At 36.8% G+C, this 23,923-nt stretch overlaps 1 protein-coding gene across 1 annotated transcript; it reads left to right on the plus strand.

The window, feature by feature from the left end:
• The first annotated feature begins 6,504 nt into the window (after window positions 1-6,504).
• Window positions 6,505-23,537, plus strand: snapc1b (small nuclear RNA activating complex, polypeptide 1b). Its single transcript, XM_012856946.3, has 10 exons — window positions 6,505-6,897; window positions 7,358-7,511; window positions 7,592-7,738; window positions 7,841-7,945; window positions 8,020-8,178; window positions 13,000-13,053; window positions 14,088-14,150; window positions 14,657-14,795; window positions 22,928-22,999; window positions 23,100-23,537. Exons 1-10 carry the CDS (start codon window positions 6,767-6,769, stop codon window positions 23,132-23,134), a joined length of 1,059 nt encoding a protein of 352 aa, XP_012712400.3. The 5' UTR covers window positions 6,505-6,766; the 3' UTR covers window positions 23,135-23,537.
• The last annotated feature ends 386 nt before the right edge of the window (window positions 23,538-23,923 follow it).

Consider the following 23,923-nt stretch of genomic DNA (forward strand, 5'->3'; position numbering starts at 1 on the left):
TTAAGTGGGGGATAGAGTGGGGTTTTAAATTTTCAATTGAGAAGACAAAAGTATTGTTTTTTGTTTTTTAAATAAAAATTGGGGTTGATAAAAAGTTGTCTTTATATGGGAAAGGGTTGACTGTTTTTGGGAGTAGTTTTTGATAAACTAACTTGGGAAAATCATATGGAACATATGGAGAAAAGTAAAAAAGTTCTTAACATTATGAGGTGTTTAGCAGGGTTAACATGGGGTGCAAATTTGAATCACTTAAAATGTTTGTCACTAATTCGATCAACAATAGATTATGGGAGTGTGGTATATGGTTCAGCAGCTAAAACTAGGTTAAAAAATTTGACATTATTCAAGCTAGAGCATTGAGAATTTGTTTAGGGGCAGTTAAATCAACTCCAGTATGTGCTTTAGAGTAGAATCAGGAGAAATGCCATTATGTATCACCAGACAACAAATGATGAATGTTAATTATTGGATAAATTTAAAAGGACATAATGAAGATCATCCAGTTAAGAAAATATTAGAAAGTTGTTGGGAAAGAGAAAAGGGTCAATTTAATAGTTTTGGATGGATTTGGGATGATAGAGCAAAAACATTTAATGTATATAACAAAGAATTCAGTCCAACAGTATTGTGGACTTTGAGACCTATATGGATATTGAAATATATTAATATAGATAGATCATTATTAAATATTAAGAAAAGAAATATAATATATATATGCCAAGAATTTTATAATCAAATACAGATTAAATATAATGATTATTTGGAAATTTATACTGATGGTTTGAAAAATCCAAAAAATGAAGCAACTATTGTAGCAGTAGTGATTCCTGAATTAAAAATTAATATTTCAAAAAGAACATCTAATTATCTTAGCACATATGCTGTAGAATTATGTGCTATAGTATTAGCTTTAGAATAGGTGGAGGACACTAATATGAATAAAATAATTTGTAGTGATTCATTATCTGCATTATTAAGCATAGAAAAGGGATGTACAAATAATCATCAAAATATATTATATGAGATTATGGCTGTTTATTATAGAATATGTGAACAAAATAAAAATTTTATATTATTTTGGACTCCTGCTTATGTAGGCATTTTGGGAAATGAAAGAGCAGATAGGTTGGCTAAGGAGGCTATTAAAAAAGAAGATATTGATATGTCAGTAAAGTTATCAAAATCGGAAGGCAAAGTATAGTTTGGACAGAAAGCAAGAAGATATGGAAAATTAGATGGGATAATGAAATAAATGGAAGGCAGTTGTGTAGGATACAAAAACCAGTTGATGTAACAAGGATTAGAGGAATAAACAGGAGGGAGGAGATAATCATAAATAGAATAAGAACCGGTCACAGTTTATTAAATGGCACTCTTTTTAAGATGGGGAAACATCTTACTGGTTTTTGTAGTTAGTGTGGAAATGTAGAAACAATGGGACACGTTTTTATTAGTTGCAGAAAATATGTAAATCAAAGAACATTATTAAAAACAGAATTAGGTGTTAATGGGGAATTGACATTTGAGAATGTGGTTGACAAATTAAACAGTATTGAGGGGAAGAAGAAGATTTTTCGTTTTTTTTTTTTTTTATTCTGGGATGATGAGGATTTGAAGGATATATATTAGGATCCAATAGATGGCAGTAATGCAACAATAATGGAAGAAGAAGAAGAAGCCGAACGTGACCTATTTCCCATAGACAGCTATAAAGAGTAGACGCGTCATTGGGCGGGTTCTGCCTGTGCTGCGATGCGTCAGAGCGTCCGCCATCTTAAATGTGGCAAATCTGCAGTTACTCAGTCACTTAAACAGTATCAGAGGGACTTTAATCTCTGAATATACTTTGTATTCGTAGTATTTTTGTTTTTGTAATATTACAAGTTTATTTTCGTATTCTCTTGAATTTATTCTCCTAAAGAATAAAAATATTTAAAATAATCTAACCTGGCCCTATTACTCCAGGAGTGAAAGTGAAATAATTCTGCAAACTGTGACTATTCTGGAAATGTTCCCTCTTAATTCTCATAATATGAGGTTTGTCTCATAACATTATCACTTTTGTGTTTTTTTTTTTTGTTTTTTTTTTTTTGTTTTTTTACTTTATCGACCTAGGACTTTTTTTTCTCATATTATTAACTTTACCTCTTTAATACTCCCCCAAAAAGTCTGTTCCTAAAGGTTCACATGTGACACGGTTTTATGAAATAATGAAGACCATAATGTTTAGATTTAACAAATTGATCCTTATATTCATAACACATACACACACAGATATATATATATATATATATATATATATATATATATATATATATATATATATATATATATATATATATATGTGTGTGTGTGTGTGTGTGTGTGTGTATGTATGTATGTATGTATGTATGTATGTATGTATGTAAGTATGTATGTATGCACCAGTTTTGCAACATGGTGCAGCCTTAGTTTATAGAAGGTAGATACAAGTAGTGAAATCAGCCAGAATACATTTCCATGCAGCACAGGAATGAGGCATCTTCTCTGATTCACGTTCACAATAACAGAACTCAACTTTTTTCTGCCACATACAATATGGCGGTGACGTTGACGTGCGAACCTGCGCCCAATGACACGTCTACGTATATATGTCTGTGCTATTTCCGATGTACTGCGTCCGTTTCCTCTGGAGCTCTTAGTGTTTGCCTTGAAATCTTTCTCTTCGGAAAGGGTTAGACTGATAAATCAATTGAGAGAAAGGAAAAAAGAATACCTTGGTGGAATGATGAATGTACAAAAGCAATTAAAGAACGTAATAAAGCCTTTAGAGTGTTAAATAAAAATTTGAGTCAAGAAAATTTGATTAATTATCAGAGGAAGAGAGCTCAAGTTCGTAGAGTTATAAAGAATAGTAAGAGGAATACATGGAGAAGTTATTGTTCTGCAATAGGAGGTGAAGTTAGAATAGGAGAGGTTTGGTCAATGTTAAAGAAAATTAGTGGGACTAAAGTATTTGTTAAAATACCAGTATTAGAGGATGATGGAATAATTGCAATAACAGATAAGGAAAAAGCTAATGCTTTGGGAAAGAAGTTTACTAGTGTGCATAACGGGGACCATTTAGATAATAATCATAGACAGAATATCCATCCATCCATCCATCCATCCATCCATCCATTTTCTAAACCGCTTAGTCCCTCATGGGGTCGCGGGGGTTGCTGGTGCCTATCTCCAGTGTTCACTGGGCGAGAGGCGGGGTTCACCCTGGACAGGTCGCCAGTCTGTCGCAGGGCAACACAGAGAGACAAACAGGACAAACAACCTTTCACACACACACTCACACCTAAGGACAATTTTAAAGAAGCCAATTAACCTAACAGTCATGTTTTTGGACTGTGGGAGGAAGCCGGAGTACCCGGAGAGAACCCACGCATGCACAGGGAGAACATGCAAACTCCATGCAGAAAGACCCAGGGGTGTACTCGAACCCAGGACCTTCTTGCTGCAAGGCAACAGCGCTACCCACTGCGCCACTGTTCAAAAAGAAAGTAAGGAAAATGCATTAGATACAGAAATCAATATGAATGAATTAAAAATTGTGTTAAAAGGTGTTAGAAATAGTGCAACAGGAGAAGATAAGTTAAGTTATATGATGTTTCAGAAATTACCTGAGAAATTATTTGAGATTATATTATATTTATTTAATAAAATTTGGAAAGAAGGTCAAATGCCAAAAAGGTGGAAAAGTGCGTTGATATTGCCATTTAATAAGCCTGGGAAAAACCCTAATAAAGTTGGAAATTATAGACCTATTGCCTTAACTTCGCATTTATGTAAATGGATGGAAAAAATACTGGTAAGAAGACTAAATGATACTCTTGAGAAACAAGGAATATATGCACCATATCAATGTGGGTTTAGAAAAGGCTGCTCTACTATGGATGCTGTAGTGAAAGTAAGTAATGAAATGGAAAAAGCATTTAAAATGAAAGAAATAATGAGCATTGTTTTCTTAGATATAGAAAAGGCTTATGATTCAATGTGGACGGAAGGATTATTAATTAAATTAAATATGATGGGAATAAGAGGTAGATTTTATAATTGGGTTCTAGATTTTTTAACAGAAAGAAAAATTAGAGTTAAAGTAGAATCTGAAATTTCAGAGCAATTTGAAATAAATAATGGAATTCCACAAGGAAGTGTTATTAGCCCAGTATTGTTTAATATAATGATTAATGATATTTTTATAAAATTAGATAGAAGGATTGGATCAGCTTTGTATGCTGATGACGGGGCCATTTGGACAAGAGGACGAGATCCCATAATAGTAAGAAATAGAATAAAGGAGACAATAGGAGAAATTGAAAAATGGTCATATAAATGGGGTTTTAAGTTATCAACAAGTAAATCTTGTCATATGATATGTACAAAAAAGAAAAAGATAGATGAAAAGTGTTTGGAACTATATGGTCACAAAATAGAGACAGTAAGTCATTTTAAATATCTGGGTATATGGCTAGATCAAAAAGGAACATGGAGAACACATATAGAAAAAGTCGAGACGAAATGTAAGAAAATCATAAATCTCATGAGAGCAGTAGCAGGAAAAGATTGGGGAGCAAGTAAGCAAGCATTGGTGCATATTTACAAGGCGTTAATGAGATCCACAATAGATTATGGGTGTTATGTATATGGAGCAGCAGCTAAAACAAATTTAATGAAAATAGAAAGAGTAATTAATAAAGCAATGAGAATTTGTACTGGTGCAATGAGAACAACACCAACTAAAGCAAAGCAGATAGATTTAGGAGAAGTGCCTTTAGATTTAAGGAAAGATCAACTCATGGTTACATATTGGTGTCGGTTATATGGGTGTGGAAATGAAAATATAACAAAAAGTGTTATAAATGAGTGTTGGGAATATAATTCTATTAAAGGTAAAGGATTTGGATGGATAATAAAAGATAAAATAGAAGAATATAAAACTGGAAATAAATGGTTTAATTCACCTACACCTATAAGTAATATACCTATTTGGTTATTTTCAAATGTCGAGATAGATTTTAATATAAGGGAATTAAAAAAAGAGTGGGTAGAAAGTAGGAAAGGTCAAATGGCAAATCATTATATAAAAAACAAATATTATAGCTATTTAGATTTATATACAGATGGATCGAAAGATGATAAAGGGAACGTAGGTATAGGAATATATATTCCAATGATGGAGATAAGTATTGGGAGGAGATTACCTGATCAGATATTGGTATATACAGCAGAAATGGTGGCAATAATTATAGGATTACAATGGATAGAGGAAATAAAAACAGATAGAGTAGTTTGTTGTGTTGATTCTTTGGCAGCCCTTTACAGTATCCAATATATGAAATCAGAAAGAGAAGAGTTATTATTAGAAATTCATCAAAGTTTATTCAGAATACAAAAACTTTATATAAATGTAACATTCTGTTGGGTTCCAGCCCATGTAGGATTAAATGGAAAAGAAAGAGCAGACCAAATAGCTAAAAAATCAATTAGAACAAACAATATTATAAATATACCGTATGGGAAAGGAGAAGCTAAGGCAATAATTAAAAAAGAAATTAAGGAAAAATGGCAGGACAGATGGAACATGGATAAAAGTGGAAGAAATTATTATAGGATACAGAAATCTATTAATGCCAAGGGTGTGACTAGGAAAAATCGAAGAGAGGAGACTATTTTAACTAGATTAAGATTTGATCATACTGGGTTAAATAAAACATTATTTTTATTAAAGAAAAGTGAAACAGATGAATGCACAGAATGTAAAGTAATAGAAAATGTAGAACATATTTTATTATATTGTAGAAAATATGATGAAGAAAGGATAAGATTAAAACAAAAAACAAGACAAATAGGAAGGGAATGGAATTTGAAAGGATTAATAGGAACAACAGGAGAGGGGATAAAGGAAATACAGAAAGCTGTTATTAAATATCTTAAGAATATAGGAGTATACTATAAGATTTAAAAGGTATATAGATATATGGGTGCGTGTATATAGGTATGTATATGGATGTGTGTATGTAAGTGTATATATATATATATATATATATATATATATATATATATATATATATATATATATATATATATATATATATATATATATGTGTGTGTGTGTGTGTGTGTGTGTGTGTGTGTGTGTGTGTGTGTGTGTGTGTATGTGTGTATATATAGATAGATATATATGGGTATATGGATAGATATGGATATATAGATGTATGTATGTGTATATATATATATAGATATGTGTATGTATGGATATATATATATAGATATAGATAGATATATGTATATATAGATAGATTTATAGATATAAATATAGACATGTAGATATATACAGGTATATATGTAGATGTAGATATTAATAAAGTAATTATCACATAGATAGGGCCCATGCTATATACTCCGGTACAGTAGGTGGCGGTATGCACCTAAAAGCTAAGGTTGCAATCTGCCAGTAAACAAAAAGAAGAAGAAGAAGAAGAAGAAGAAGAAGAAGAAGAAGAAGAAGAAGGGTTAGATTGATTTCGGACTTTTTATTGAGAATCGGCATTGGTCGTCTGTTATTACTCCGCACACGGTTATCACTGGAGAGGTAGAGCGTTGAAGAAGGATTCCTTTTCCAAGTGTCATCATCGTTTTACAATTATGAGCCTAAGAGAGATATGCAACGTTCTAAAGGGATTTAAAGTCATACCGGTTTCGTCTTGCTGCTACTCCTTTTTGAATACAGCCTGAGATGGATTTTTCCAGGAAACATGTCAGATCAGACTGTGAGGCGTTGCTCCGCCGTTTCCAAAAAACACAGTCGGTGCGCTTTGAGGTTTTCTCCAACATTTGGAAGGAGATGAAGTTTGCTCAGATCTTTAGGTAATTCTACGGCAAACAATGTTTGTTAAACTCAGTAACCTGTAGTCTGTTACCGATCTTGATGGTACAACAGAACAGTAGTCCTCCAAACTTACTAACATTTACACCCCCAATGCATTTATCTGTATCGGGGAAGCTGGTTGCGCAACTAAAATAAATCATAATTTCTTGACTTTTAACTGGTTTTCACACGGTTTTGTTTGTTACAAACGGCAGAGATGTGCTTATGATACAGGACGCTGTCACACAGGAAATAAAAAACATGTTTTAATGCTGAAATAAGTGGTCTGTAAATTTGGTTAATCTATTGGAAAGTGCATAGACCATCTGTGTTTTCAAATTTTATTTAATGGTATTGTTAAGTTGACAAATATTAAATGTTTTGACAGCTCCTTTTTAAATTTTTCTGGCTTAGGCAGTATACTTTTCTCATTGTTTTTAATTTTATTTTTTGTCACAGTGGCAATCCAAACAACAACAAAGAATTCTATCATTTGATCCTGGACATAGCATATTGCTATTTCCTGCCACCTTTCAGTTTTCAGATCCGTGTGGGTGGACTTTATCTGCTGTACAGCACGTACCATTCCCATCCTGCCTCAACTTCAGAACAGGTTAGGACTGGAGAACACATCCTTGGCATGTGTAGGCACTTCAAAAAACTTCACAGACAAATAATTTCTAACCTCCCCAGCTGCAGATCCGTGTGGCGTTGAAGGACTGGGAGGATGTGAAAAACTTTGAGAAAGATGCAATGGATGCCCAGCACCTTGACGTTGTCTATATCTTAAAACGGCTAATGATTTGCAAAGCTCTTCAGTTCACCGCTATGCCAACTCTGGTGAGCACTCCTAACCAAACCCTTGTAGGGGGACTTAAAGGAGTCAAAATTGTACAACATAGTGTGCAGTTTTTTCTTTGAACAATTTTTTTCTCCATACAGCTTCTCTATAGGACAAAGAGGAATAAGCAGAAGCCAATGCTGTGTGAGCAGTTCATAGAACGAGCATCTCGTCCACAGGAACTAGTAAATACTCAGCTGCTTGAGGTGAGCACAGAATAACCAATCATTACCTCCTCCAAAGATCAACTTTTACTAAATATAATTTTTGACACTTGCAGGAAATGTCAAATATTGGCGAGCTGTACAAAAACATGAAGACATCCATCATCTCTCAGACCACAACACAAGAAAATGCTTTTGTTAACCTGATCCGTAAAGAAATTGTCCCCCAACTCTGCACCACTGTGCTGGAATTCTACAACTGGCAGCAAGGGAGGGTGAGATGTTAATATTTATTGTTTTTCTAAAGTATTAGTTGAAGAACATTTCCTTCATTCCATCTTTTCACATCCATATCATGATCTTTTAGCATTAGTGGTACCCAAAACTTACAGGGTGCAATAAGCATTCTGTGTAAGCTAAGGCTTAGTTGATCTCTAAAATGTTTCCTATATGTGCTTTCCTAAACCTACTTTAAGTTGTATTGTTATGGTGACAAAAATATGTTTTGGCAAAAACCTTCAATAACATTTTTTTTTTTTTTTTGAATTAGGACAATGCACATTCATCAACATGTTAGCATAAAGCATCAATGTAAATATGCCAGAATTAGCACAACAGCTAATTTCCATCCGCTGTCCTAAGGCAGATAAGAACAGTGAACATTAAACAAGACACTACAGGAGAGAACAGAGTGGACACAAACAGATAAGATGCCAATAACATAAAATCATAATAAAATTAGGCTAACAGACCCATGGAAACAGATCAATTTACCTGTGAACACATGTCTGGTTAGTTTTCAACCAATGTTTCAAGGAGAATTTAAAACGTTTGTAGGTTACACAGCCCCTAACATGAGCTGGCAGTGTGTTCCATAACTGTGCTCCTCTGATGGATGCAACCATTTTGGCCAAATTTGGTCCTACGCCCCTGAACATTACAGTCTCCTCTGGTTAAAGCTCTGGTGTTTATTCTAGTAATGTTTTTTTTGCTTATAAAATCTGTTAGAGGAGGAGGAGCAAGTCCATTTAAAACCTTAAAAACAAGTCATGCATCCAGAAACATCTGATGACGTTCAAACATACTAATATATCAGTTTTGTTTCTCTGTCATCTAATTTGTAAATGTGCTGTTTTAACAAATGTTTAAAAAGTTGGAAGAGTACTCATTTAGTATTTTGCCTATATTTACTGTATGTAACAAATTAAATTCTGATACAGCAGCAACAAGAAGCAAAGCATGGCTTTACAAAAAGGTTTGTTATTAAAAGAGGAGAGATTGAGTTATGGTTGGCAAGATAGCATCATAGCGTGAGCAACTTGTTTGTCAGACTGGTGGGATATGTTGAATTATCCGATTAAATTGCGGGCTCACCAGGTGGTACCTCACATACATGCGTGGGAGTTGCTCTACAATGAGTCTGGAAGATAATTTTTCCAAAATGCAGTCCAAAAGCAAGAAAAGGAAGGGCAAAATCACTAACAAAGCTGAAATGGAAGCTGCCGTGCTTGAATCCGAAGAAGCTAGCAGCAGTGAAACTACTGCTGATGTTGAAGGCAGGAGCGAGTGGTCCAACATATTTTTTAGCCCTGAGGCAAGATGACAGATAAAATCACAAAAACCTTTGATGCCAGAATCGATACTGTGCTCATTGCTATCCATGATCAGATGTCTCAGGTATAGGCTCTGGAGACTTGCATTGAAGCTCATATTGCAAGTGTTGAAGACACGACAGCCTCCAAACTAATGTTAAAACACTTGAGAAGCAAGTTAACGACAAGGTGGAACATATTGACAACTTGGCAAATCATAACCACAGGTGCAACATACACCTGGTCGGCCTTCCGGAGCGCATGGAGACCAATGACTCGGTTACTTTCTTGAAGACATGGATCCCCTCATACCTTAAGCTGACAACCAAAGTGGGGAAGATCACATTGGACCGCACGCAACCGCTCTCTGGCTCTAACGAACTCAGGCTCAAATCACCGTCCCAGACCCATCATCATTAAATTCCATGACTTTACAGATAAGCAACGAGTGATGACCCTTCCCGCCATACGACAGCCGACTGGAACCAGCCTGCTGACAGGATCTGCGTTTCTTTCTTAAATGATTACTCAGCGGCAGTGTTAAAGAAACGCAAAGCTTTCAATGCGGTGAATAGTCGTCTCATGAAGTAAGGCCATTGATTATGCGCTTCCGTATCCTGCTCAGTAAAGGTGACCATAAATGATGTGTTGCAGAAGTTTGATACACCAGAATCAGCAGCAGCTTTTGTGGATACACTGTCATAGAACCCTGCGTGGGTTATCTCTTCTGTGACTTTTCAGCCATCTACAAGTATGTTCTCTTTATGATGTGTCAACCACCTGTTGCCCAGGTGAAAATCCTCTTCCCTGGGTGCTTGTTAGATTGTGTTCCAGCTTATGGGTTGGCATGAGTTAAGTGCTTGTGATTTTGCATAGAAGGTTCAAAAGATTCTTTATTGTTACCGTGGTGAAATTTCTTTTTGGTCACTCCGGGTAAGAGTACACAAAAAAGACAAACAAATAGGCAATGAACAAGGATTACAGTGTTTTTTTTCTCATTATAGCGTTCAAAAGATTAAAACGATGAAGATTTCAAAAGTTTGTATGAACTAGTTGTCCTTCATGAGTCACAGATAAATAATGAGGTAGTGTGACACTTTTGTGCAATGATGATTTCAAGCTTCATTTACAGAAATGTGCATACAGATATTCTGAGATAATAGTGTGCAAATAGACAATAACATTGAAGTGATTGTAACGTATAATGGACTAGTAACAGTGGGGTGATTTTTAACGCGATTGCCTTCACAGCTCTTGGGAAGAAGCTCTTTCTAAGTTTATTTGTTTTGGATTTAATGCTTCTAAAGCATTTACCTGATGGGAGAGGGACAAACAGTGCATTGCCTGGGTGGGTGGGATCAGTGGAGATGCGTCTGGCCCTTCTTTGGACTCGTTCTGTTGAGTCCAGATCCTTCAGATGGCATCCCACAATCCTCTACACAGTAGCTGCCAATCTGAAATCATCTGTTATAGTGCCTGTCCCCAAGAAACCAATCATCACCTTCCTCAATGATTATCGCCCCCTTTGGTCTGACCCCTGTCATCATGAAGTGCTTTGAGAGGATCCTCCTAAAGTACATCAAAGACACCCTCCCTACTGGCCTGGAGAGCCTGCAGTTTGCCTACAGAGTGTTCTCTGTGGAGCGATTGGTACTTCACTCAGCTCTGACTCATCTGCAGCATCCCAATACCTATGTAAGGATGCTGTTCATGGACTTCAGCGCAGCATTCTACACAGTGCTCCCAGACATGCTGGTTGTGAAGCTCCACAACATGGGATTATCCACACCTGCTAAAGAATTTCTATAGAGCTACCATAGAGAGTGTTTTATGTATCAGCATAACTCTATGGTATGGGAGCTGCACAGTGCAAGACAGGAAGGACTTGATATATATATATGTATGTATATATGTGTGTGTGTGTGTGTGTGTGTGTATGTATGTATGTATGTATAGTACCTATACAGTAGCCTAAGCCTATAGCAGCATAACTATAGAAATAGCTCAGGGTAACATGAGCCACTCTGACTAGAAGCTTTGTCAAAAAGGAAAGTTTTAAGATTAGTCTTAAAAGTAGACGGGGTGTCTGCCTCACAGAACAAAACTGGGAGTTGGTTCCACAGGAGAGGAGCCTGATGGCTAAAGGATCTGCCTCCCATTCTACTTTTAGAGACTCTAGGAACCACCAGCAGACCTGCAGTCTGAGAGCGAAGTGCTCTGTTAGGAACATACGGGGTAATCAGAGCTCTGATATATGATGGAGCTTGATTATTAAGGGCTTTATACGAGAGAAGAAGAATTTTGAATTCTATTCTTGATTTAACAGGAAGCCAATGAAGGGAAGCTAGAACAGGAGAAATATGATCCCTCTGGTTGATTTTCATCAGAACTCTTGCTGCAGCATTTTGGATCAGCTGAAGGCTTTTAACTGTATTTTGTGGACTTCCTGATAGTAAAGAATTACAATAGTCCAGCCTTGAAGTAACAAATGCATGGACCAGTTTTTCAGCATCACCCCTGGACAGAATGTTTCTAATTTTGGAGATATTCCTGAGGTGAAAAAAAGAAACCCTGGAAACCTGTTTTAATATGGGATTAAATGACATGTCTTGGTCAAAAATATCATCAAGATTTTATATTTTATTACCAGAGGCCAAGTTAATGCCATCCAGATTAATTGATTGATGAAGAAGTTTATTTTTTGAGGATTGTGGTCCCTGGTGGCATGGGCATGCATGGCTTCCAATGGCACTGGGTCACTTGTGTTTATTGATGATGCGACAAAAGACAGAGGCAGCCGGATGAATTCTGAAGTGTATAGGGACATGCTTTCTGCCCAGATTCAACCAAATGCAGCAACGTTGATTATGTGGCGCTTCACAGTAAATATGGACAATGATCCAAACATACTGCAAAAGCAACCCAAGAGTTTTTTTTTTAAAGCAAAGAAGTGGAATATTCTGTAATGGCCGAGTCAAGTCACCAGATCTCAACCCAATCAAGAATGCATTTCATTTGCTCAAGACAAAACTTAAGCAAACGGATATATGATGGGGCTTGTTTATTAACGGCTTTATACGCTATATACACCACGTCTCAGCCATATCCAGTTCCTGACAAGACACAAAGGTTACTCTTTTTCAACTTGTAACACCTTTCACTTTGCATCCATCGTGTTGCTCTGGCTTCGCTTTAATTGGCAAATTACGTGTTTTGCGTTGCTAGAATTACCTCTGTGGCCTTGCTTAGCGTCGCTTTGCATCACATCGCTCATATGTTGCACCTGTGCATAGGGATATCATGTAAATCTGTTGCTCGGCCTGCCTCATTCACGTGAACGCACCTTTACAGAATGAATGTGAACAGTGCTTTAATGGTTGTATATGTCCTCACATTAAGGGAAAGCAGATAAAACAAAGCTTCAAGTTTTGAATTTAGATGCTGTATAAAGAGACCTTTTTCTTAACTGCTGAATAAAATATTTGTCGCCATTTTTCTTGAAAGGACATCATAGATGAACATAAAAACAGCCATGAGAGGACTTCATCTCAGCAGGAGGTAGGTTGCCTTATTCCTCATGTACATTTTTCAAATCTGTTTATTGTTATTCATTCTTTAAAAAAGTCTTCATGAAAGGGCAGAATCTGCACTCTAACCTTAGAACCTTTAGAATTTAAAATGAAGCATAGTTAATAATCTATTAATCTAATTATTAATGTGTAATATTTTCACCCTTCTGACAAGTTCTTTCTGTTGCGTTTAAAGCTTAACTTTAAATTTAGCTTTTTAATTATCATAATGTGTGTAAGTCTGGTGTCTTCTGTCTACGTGTTTTGCCACTCCCCATTGTGGGACAATAAAGGTATTTCTACTCTATTCTATTCTAATGTCTTATTATGTTACCTCATGAACCAGAGCAACGGCTTCCAGAAAATTAGTCCCACTTAAGGATATCTGCCCCCTACAGTAGAGGGTGCATGACACCCATGTTGTGAAATATACATACAATATTGACAATAGATAGTTTTTGGCAAGCAGTAGCTGCTCAGTTGGTAATCGAATCTTGTTTTGTGATTATATTGTTACATCAGTACTGCTTAATATTCAATATTTACAATAGATGCTGTTAAGAGCTCTACTTAGTAGAGGTGGAAGTGTTTACTGATTTAGTATTTATATTACCGTATTTTTCAGACACATTTTAACAAAGTTTTTAGCACATTGTACCACATAAACTTGGTCAGTAAGCACAACTTTAATAATATATAAGGCACACCGGATTAAAAGGTGCACCATCATTTTTTGAGAAGATTTAAGGATTTTAAGTGCGCCTTAATGTCCAAAAAATATGGTACTAAGATCAACAGCAAATTTCATGTTTACAGAAATATTTGTATTCAAATAATACAGATTATCACTAAATAGCTGAACTGTTGCTTAAACTAGTTGGTTTAAATCTTTTTGGTTAAACGTAAACAACAAAAACTCTGCATGGTAAATCAGCAAATGAATCACAGTTGCATATCCTATTTCATAGTGTTTTGTAAAGTTATTGTTTTGCTGCTGACTGAATGCTTGCTTTGTATCTTCAGCATTCCAAGAGAGCCGAGCTCCTAGCATCTATAAAATCTAAGGCTTATGGAGAAGCATCAGAGGTGTGTATTGCAAACAATCTTTTTGGTAATCATATGTTTTTATTTTTCTTTGAATTTTTTTAGATAGTTATTTAGCTAAATTGGGGTCATATTTGTGTTTGAAAAATAAAATATTTTAAACTGAAAAAAAGATTTGAAATTTTTTTTTCAAATTAAAAAACATTGAAACTAAAAAAAAAATCAACACTACTTTTCAGATTCAAGTTTTTTTTTTTTTTTTTTTTTTTTGGGACACCTTTTTTCAGTTTTAAACTTTTTGGACCTGTTTTTGTGTGGTGGTGAGCCTCAGATCACAGTTGTGTGGAATCATGACTGACAGCTCAACACAGGGCTGGACTGAACATTCCCAACTGTTTCATGCAATACATGTTTTCTGAGTCTTAATAATTCTGAGTATCTTTTTTGCTTTTGTAGCATTTTTTAAAGTGGAGATATTATTTGAAGATGCAAAAACGCAACCATAAAAGAAAAAAAGAAAAAAAAATGTTTTTGTGCTTGCATTTCAGGCCTCAAAGTCGCGCCGTCATCGTCAGGCGGAGAGGAGTTTCAGCAATGAAGAAGATGGATCCTTTTTGAAGTCACGTCATTCGAGATTAATGAAACCGTCGCTCAGAAACAGGACCAATAAGCAAATCCATATGACAGGTAAAACCCTTCAGTGACCTCCAAAATAAAATGGACAGGTTAAATGTTGGACATAGCTCTATGTCCAACATTTAGATCTGGAGTTTTTTTTTTTTTTTTTTTTTTTGTGGGGTCCAATAAATTTTGACACATTAAATAATAGTAATATAGATATAAAGGATTCACTCATCCCAGGGGTAAAGATTGTGAAATGCATGCTACTGACTAACTGCCTTTAATGACAAATATCAAACAAGAAGCTCAAACTACGTTGAAACAAACCATAGAAAACCTATCACCAGAGTGGTAAATTTAAAGACTCTCATCTTTTGTCAGTATTAATATTTTAGTTACTAATATGTATAAATAAAATGGTATCTGTGTTTTTTATTTTGAATAAAACTCTTTGTTTAATTAGATTATATAATATCACTTTTATCTATTGTTCATCATAGCCAGAGCTTTTAATTTTACCTGTATATCAAGTGAAACTCACTGTTTCTCAAAAGACCCTGCTGATGCTTACTAGACTTAACCTCCACCCCAGTTGTTGTTGGGGGAATATAAGTGTGTCATTACTGGTGCATGTCTGATGCAAGGGCTATCAAACCCATTTCTTATTTGATGACTCTGAAGATCGATGAATGTTGTCAGCAGGTTTAATGACATTCAAAAGGGTGAAACTGAAAACAAAATAAACACTACAACATTACAGCATCATATTATAGGCTATATTGCCACTGTTTTAATACACCAAACATACCTAGAGATATGTACTTGTACACTACAAACGCCATCTTGAATGACATTGCAAATGGTGGGTAATTAGCTTAACACAAGGACATGTTTTATGGTCAAACAACGCATAAGTATGCAACATCTTACACAAAACACTTATAATTTAATAATTTAATACATAAAAGCGATGCAACCTTGAACAAAAGATGCGTGCAGTTTCTTTTAAGAAAGAGACCATTGCATTCATAATGGTGCCATCACCATTTTGCTTGACTGTGTGCTACTTCCTCCAATCAAGATTTGTTCAAGATGAAAAGGTTGCTAAGTTGCAATACCTGAATTGACCGCTTGATGGTGAACACAGAAATAATAAACTGAGATCCCAGTCCATTTTGGGTCAGCATTCATGTCTTACTCCTAACTTCAGTCTGAGGTATGCCATCTCTTCCTGTACGCACACACGCACCAGGTTCCCCTCTTGGCTCCCTGCCTGTTGCGCAGTTGGGTTTACTGTGTGTACGCAAATAAAAAAAAAAAACGTTTGCCTTCTATTTCTTTTGACTCATTGTCAGGTTATGGTAGCGTGAGTAGGTATAATAAAGCGGTCCATTTTGTTCATCCCTCCCAGTGGCTTGTAGCTTGTCTGGCCAGCGGCCAGAGTAACATACAGTTTGTAATCAGACCAGTCAAATTGCATGATAAAGGAGCTGTAGGTCCATGGGAATGCTGTTTTTCTACCAAACGTGGGGTGCAGATCCAGGGCCAGTTTGACAGACATCAGAGGGCAGGCAGAAAAGTTGCGATTTGACCTAAATATGGATCAGACAAACCACAAAATATGAATCTATAAATCATCAACAATGCTGAGCTCAGGAGGGGGGGGGGCATAGCTGTTTTCAGGGGGTATCTCAAATAATTATTGTTTTTCAGACACTACCTCTCTAACAACCGGCAACAGGCAAAGCAGGTGAAGTTTCTTGCCCAAGGACCAGCAGGACGAACTCCTTAGCTCCTGCGCCACTGTCACCCCTTGTCTAATAGCTATTGTACACCCCCAGGCACTGCCACTGTTTCAAGCCCCTAGAAGTCGGAAGAACATGATGTCCAACGCATTGCACTGTTTTTTTTATGATTCTATTCAGCATATTTTTCATCTTTAACAGAGAATAGGATTAATTATATTTAATTCAGTTTTATTTATATATTGCCAATTCACAACATGTCATCTCAAGTAGGGATGTCCTGATCCAGATTTTTTTGCTCCCAATCCCTTCTGATTTAAAAAAAATTATTAGTCTTATCGATACCAAGCCATACCTATATTTTAAAAGCATTAAAAATGCAACCAGTATTACCTTAGTTTTTATTTTTCAATATAACATGACGTGACTAATATTACTTGGATTTTGAAACAAACCGTCTCTGAGTGAGACTCTGAGACATAAAAATAAAGAAAATAATCATATAGCTATCTGAGCCAAAATTCAATATAAAAATAAAAATATATTCCCCCTTTTTCATTGAAAGTGCTTGCAGTGAATGTTAACATAAGAAAGTACTTAAATTGTAGCAGAAATAAGTTAAATTAAAGCCGCAAGCAGCGTCTTTTGGCCCTCGCAGCCAAGCGCCGCTCTGGCCTATTGGCCACCACGGGGGTTCGCACATCGCTGGCCGCCAGCCACCGCAGAAGCTGTCACACATTTTCCCCGCCTGTCCACCGGGCGATGCACACGAGCCCCTTCTGCGCTAGGCAACAGGCAAAGCAGGTGAAGTTTCTTGCCCAAGGACCAGCAGGACGAACTCCTTAGCTCCTGCGCCACTGTCACCCCTTGTGACAAAAAATCTGGTGCAGATCAGTCGAGACACAGCCATTGAATAATGATAATGCATTTAGCCACCGGGCCGGACTAAATCGTTCGGCGGGCCGGATCCGGCCCGCAGGCCGTACGTATGACACCCCTGGTTTAAACACTAGTATACAAATTTAACCAGTGGTATCTTACTGGGTCGGGTTGCGGGGGTAGCAGCTTCAGTAGGGAGGCCCAGACGTACCTCTCCCCAGCAACCTGGGCCAGCTCCTCTGGGGGAATCCCGAGGCGTTCCCAGGCCAGCCGGAAGACATAGTCCCTCCAGCGTGTCGTGGGTCTTCCCTGGGGCCTCCTCCCGGTGGGACGTGCCCGGAACACCTCACCAGGGAGGCGTCCAAGAGGCATCCTGACCAGATGCCACCTCAACTGGCTCCTCTCGATGTAAAAGAGCAGCGGCTCTACTCTGAGTCCTCCCCGGATGACTGAGCTCCTCACCCTATCTCTAAGGGAGAGCCCAGACACACTACGGAGAAAACTCATTTCTGCCGCTTGTATCAGGGATCTCGTTCTTTCGTTCACGACCCAAAGCTCGTGACCATAAAGGAGGGTAGGAACGTAGATCGACCGGTAAATCGAGAGCTTGGCCTTTTGGCTCAGCTCTCTCTTCACCACAACGGACCGGTACAGCGCCCGCTTCACAGCTGACGCCACACCAATCCGCCTGTCGATCTCCCGCTCCATCTTCCCCTCATTCGTGAACAAGACCCCAACATACTTGAACTCCTCCACTAGAAGCTGGCTCTTGAGACCTTCCTTTTTGACAAAGCTTATAGTCAGAGTGGCTCATGTTACCCTGAGCTACCTCTATAGTTATGCTGCTATAGGCTTAGGTTACAGGAGGACATCAGGGCCTATAGTTCTCACTCTACCTAGTTCTACTCCAGTCTACTGTTCTCCAGTTTTGCATCACTGTTGTCATTACAGCTTTTAACTTTTTGTTCTCTCTCTTTTTCTTAATAGTAAGTACACTTGGTCTGGCGTTCTGTTAGCTGTGGCATAATCCAGGGAAGACAGATCACCCGCTATTACCATCTAACGTAGAACAGATTACTGGATCAATGTGTGCTTTTGTGCTTTTTTGTCTGTCTTGTTGTGTCTCTGCTCTGTCTTCTGTAACCCCCAGTTGGTGGAGGCAGATGACAGTTCATACTGAGCCCGGTTCTGCTGGAGGTTTTTCTGACTTTGTAAAGCGCCTTGAGATGACATGTTTCATGAATTGGCACTATATAAATAACATTGAATTGCATCATCTCTTTAGACCACGTAAACTATCACATTTTATGAGACAGTTATCTCATTTTAAAGATATAATCATCTAACGTTATTACTCTTAGCAAGTTAAAGCTCCATAATAATTTTAGACCAGGTTTTAGTTCCACTCTTTTATTATGCACATCTAGGCTACCTATAAATATAAAGTATGGCATGCCAAAAAACATTTTCAACAAAAGGCAATTTTAGTAATTGCCTTGCAATTTTATATCTAAGCATTAAAAATGATAACATTTCACCAATTTTCACAGCAACATGGAAATAACGACTATCCAACATTTTAGGATTTTGTAAAAACTTTTTTCCTTTTACACCTACCTTTTGAAATTAATACTTGTTTCTACTTCTCCAAAATTATATTTCAAGAAAACTATTGTGCTGTCCTGGGGCCATATGCAGCTAGACAGCTAGGACAAAAGGTTCCCACACAAAGCTTCCTTTTCTTGCGTTCTCTGAATAACCTTTATTCACAAATCTGGCTTTAAACATTCTTTTTGTAAAAAGACGAATATTTTCCAAGGCAGAAGCGTGTAGAACAAATTCCACTTCAACATTAGCAGTTTCCCTAGCTTCCTCGCTGAAAAGCAGCTTTTACCAGAGCAAAATACATCAAAGATCTTTTTTTAAGGTGAGAGCACTCACTATCTCACGTAATTCACATAGAGATCTAACAAAGTTGTGATGTCTCAGTCTGATTAAATATGAACCCAAAACGTTTCTAACTGTTTTTAGCATGGATTTCCTCTGAGTAATAATTAATTTATATCTTATTTATGTAATGTATTCACGACATGAATTCCTTGCTGTCTTAACAAAAGGCAGAACAACTATAATGTTACTTTCTATAATTATTACAGGCTCTGCTGAGACGTCAAATTCTGGAGAGTGCTTAGCCACCCTGACACAAATATGGATTAACTTCATTTCATGTGCACTCGTGAACTTGTTTTAGTTGATTTAGTTTTCTTGATGTACTGTAGAGCGTGATGAGGTCTGTTGTGGTATTGTGTGCACTGGATTGAGGGGACAGTTGGTGTTGTCTGTCAAACCCAATCTTCTTAAGATGCAAATTCAGTAAAGTTACAAGATTTCTTGCAACCTCTCATATGGAACCAGTCTAAAAAATAAATGATGCATTTTATTGTAAATATAAGATACTTAAAAACAAGATAAACATAGAGTATATAAATGTTTACAAATAATTATAAACATTGTTTTGCTTTGAGTCAAGCTCCAGAAAAATATTTTACAATTCTTTTTAAATCTTTATTGTGCTCCGCTCCGGTCTATTGGCTACCGCAGGAGTTCGCGCACCGCTAGCCGCTAGCCACGGCAGAAGCTGTCACGCATTTTCCCCGCCTGTCCACCGGGCAATACACACGAAGGCATTGGGCATCGCTCCCCCACGACTCGCAAAAAATCTGGTGCAGATCAGTTGATGCAGCGATGCATTTGGCCACCGGAGGCAGTGACGACCCACCAGCTTAAAATATATGTATTGGCATCTTAAAAATGGTCTTATAGCTTAAAAGATCATCCTGTTTTGGTTGATTTTGTAGCCGAATAGAAGAGATGTTCTCAAAGCATTAAATAAGCCTTTTGACTTTTAAAAATGTTGTCCTTTTAAGGTAATTTTAAGTTACTTTTTATTAAATTTGTCAATATCCTATGGAAGTCTGGACATATGGCAGCGGTGTTTGAGGTGACTTCCCCACGCCACCACACTCTATCAAATCCAGTTGGGCCTGGAATCCACAACACACCAACATGTCTTCTGTCTCTGGACACAGTTTCATGTTGATTAGCTCAGAGGGGTAACATAGCAACCGTTTACAACAAAACATGACACTTCCTGTTGTCAGGGGGCGTGGCCTATAGACTAACAGATTGGATATTGTAGGAGACCTGATGGTGATCAATTACTGAAAGTTTGGTGGCTCTGTGAGTTTTTGTATATGAAATATAACAGTTTTGTGTTTCATGGCGAGTAGGTGAACTTTGACCCCTGCTAACCCCCCTTCACCATGCTCAAAAACTCACCGTTTTGATAACTTTTAATTGGCCATGCCTTATGATCAGACTGCCCGAGTTTCAAGCCATTCACTCAAAATCTCTAGGATGACTTCGATCAAATACCAATGTATACGTCAAAACGTCAAAAATGAGGTCAAATTACGACCTTCAATCTAAAATGGCCAACTTCCTGTGATACTTGCACTATAACATTAATTGTAAATTCTGAGCATCTTGTTGAGTTCTACAACTGTAACAAATTTCATGTCTCTACGATGAAGTAAGTAAATAGCAAAGGGTCCTTTGAAAATTTCTAGGTGGCGCCGTTTTTGTGACGACCTTAAAATACAAAATTTTTAAACAGTCACCATGCATCTGCCAAGTTTGGTGAGTTTTTGAATATGAGAAAGCCCCCAAAAAGGCCCCTCTTTAGGGGGGCAGAATAATAATAATTAACACTACAGATACAATAGGCCTTTGCAGCGCTTAGCTGCTCGGGCCTAATAATAATAATAATAAAATCTGCAGTTACAATAGGCCTTCGCAGCGCTTAGCTGGTCGGGCCTAATAATAATAATAATTAACACTACAGATACAATAGGCCTTCGCAGCGCTTAGCTGCTCGGGTCTAATAATAATAATAATAATAAAATCTGCAGTTACAATAGGCCTTCGCAGCGCTTAGCTGGTCGGGCCTAATAATAATAATAATTAACACTACAGATACAATAGGCCTTCGCAGCGCTTAGCTGCTCGGGTCTAATAATAATAATAATAATAATAAAATCTGCAGTTACAATAGGCCTTCGCAGGGCTTTGCTGCTCGGACCTAATAAAACATTTTTACAGTACAATTTAAATAAAATAACTCAAATTAAAATTGGTCATAAAAATAGTACGAAGCAACTTAGTATTTCTCCTACAAACATGCTGGTGCTAAACTTCACCACAAAAATCTTTACTTAAATTGTAGCAAAAATACATAAAATTGAATATTACTCTCAGGCCATACATTTGTTAGCGCTTATTTGAACTTAAATGTACAAAGTGTACAAGGTAAAATTCCCAAATAACCAAATGAGAATATTTTTGTGGCACATTTTACATAAGATATGGACGTGTCTCTGTACTTATCCTGTTAGATCTCAGTGCTGCATTTGAAACAATTGATCATGACTTGAACATACTGTAAGGATTAAGGGAAAAGTATTAGGCTGGTTTAAATCTTATCTGTCTGACAGATTCCAGTTTGTTCATGTTAATAATAATGCAAGACAAGGCAAGTTTATTTGTGTAGCACATTTCAGTACAAAGACAATGCAAAGTGCTTTACATGATTAAAACATAGGAAAATAAAAACAGAATAAAAGCAAGTTGGAATGAAATGTAGAAAAAAAATTAAATAAAACGTGGGAAAATGGAAACTAAAAGCAAATATTAAAAACAGTTGGACTACAAACTTGAACTAATGATGTTTCAGTAAAAACAGTTTAACTACAACAGTCGAAGGGAGTCCTAAACAGATGTTTTTAATCTTGATTTAAAAGAACTCAGGCACTTTCAGCACTTTCACAGTTTTATGGAAGTTTGTTCCAGATAAGTGGAGCATAGGAACTAAATGCTGCTTCACAATGTTTTAGGTAAAGTTTGGTGAGTTTTTGAATATGTTTAGGCCTCCAAACAGGCGCTTCTTCTCAGAGGAGAAAAAATAAATAATAGAATAGCAATAGGCCTTCGCAGCGCCTAGCTGCTCGGGCCTAATTAAAATATGTTAAAATCCTGATGAAATGACAACACAGATGAAGTTTGGAGGTGTACTTTATTGCCTTAAAACAGTATAAAACTACTTTTTCAGATAAATTAAGGGTATAAAATCGATATTTGTAAACTAGTCTTCTCCTTACTATTCTTTACTCACTCTTGTGGCAGACTGTTTAGCCTTGCAGCACACAACTCCATCCATTGAGCCAAGCCCCAACCTTGTGGAAAAGTCCAACCCCGAGAACAGGGTCTTTTTCCCATGAAAGTAAAGCCCCAGGCCTGGGGCTTTAGAGATCTAATGGAAAAGGGCCTTTATAGGTACTGGCAAAAGTGGCCATGACTTCTTCAAGCTGGTCCAAATCTGACCGTTGGACCCTCGCATAACTGCTTGCAGGTCTACTTACTATAAAATAAAAATATATACTGAAACAAATTTAGCCCATTAAAGTTTTTCACGTTAGATGAGACTGTTTGTAAATACTTTCCGGTTGTTTTTCCCAGGTGATCTTGGGAAAGAAGCTATAAGGGCCACTCTGATAAGTCAACTTGTTACCATGGACCCTGCCTTGGAAGGTAAACATGAAGTTCTTGTCAAACTACCATATTCTCTTTATACTCTTTGTCTGCCAAATTTTGTTCTCTGACTTGCATTTTTCGTTTTCCCTCATTTCAGAAAAAACTAAAAATCAGAGAAGATTCAAGTTTTGATTGATAAACATCTGGTGAAGGAAAAGATTTCAAAGTCTAACCGGTATTTCATTGTGGTTCTAAATTTTTAACTAAATGATAAAACTTTTTACATGGCAGTTGTTCGTTGAAGGCCTAATGTATTTAACAAACCATATGTATCGGGATACCCAGTTAACAGGTTCATACAGCTAGTGTTAAACACCATAGACAGAGCCCAGAGCTTGGAGGTGTGTATTGAAGAAACCAAACAGGGTTTTATTAATTAAATGAAACAAGCAGGATGTAGTGGTGATCTCTCAAGTGCAGGTATTTTGTTATATTCTGACATAAGTATTATTTGTATAGCTTTTTCTGCATGTAATAGATGTACAATTTGACACATTTTAAATAAATGTTATAATAAATTTAATTATCATTCAAACTTTCTTTTACTAAAACCATCAACATTTTTCATTGTTTTAGGACATCCAGATGATGGTCCCTCCCAAAGTAAATAAGTATTTTCAATGATCCCCACAAGACCATCCTGCCCTTGAAAATGTTGTTCCACAAAGTTTGTCTCAAAGATGTACAGATTATTAATCAAGATGGGTTGCTCAGTTTCCCTTCCAACCTTAAAATGGAAGACAGACTCATCATTAAGCTTAGATAATAATTTATGGTCATAAACATGTCTTAACACTGTCAGAAGGCTTAAAAATTCAAATCTACAATTTAATACAAAATTCGTCACAGAACGCATTATGCGGGACAGTTCAACATGGGTCTCACACACTAATATCTGCTAATGTTGGACAGATAACATAC

The sequence above is a fragment of the Fundulus heteroclitus genome, unplaced genomic scaffold (assembly GCF_011125445.2).
Source record: "Fundulus heteroclitus isolate FHET01 unplaced genomic scaffold, MU-UCD_Fhet_4.1 scaffold_188, whole genome shotgun sequence".
Classification (NCBI taxonomy): Eukaryota; Metazoa; Chordata; class Actinopteri; order Cyprinodontiformes; family Fundulidae; genus Fundulus; species Fundulus heteroclitus.

Coding starts and splice junctions, on each gene's coding strand:
- snapc1b (XM_012856946.3), top strand. CDS start 6,767: ATGGATTTTTCCAGGAAACATGTCAGATCAGACTGTGAGGCGTTGCTC. Junction 6,898..7,357: donor AAGTTTGCTCAGATCTTTAG/GTAATTCTACGG, acceptor TTTTTGTCACAG/TGGCAATCCAAACAACAACA. Junction 7,512..7,591: donor CTGCCTCAACTTCAGAACAG/GTTAGGACTGGA, acceptor TAACCTCCCCAG/CTGCAGATCCGTGTGGCGTT.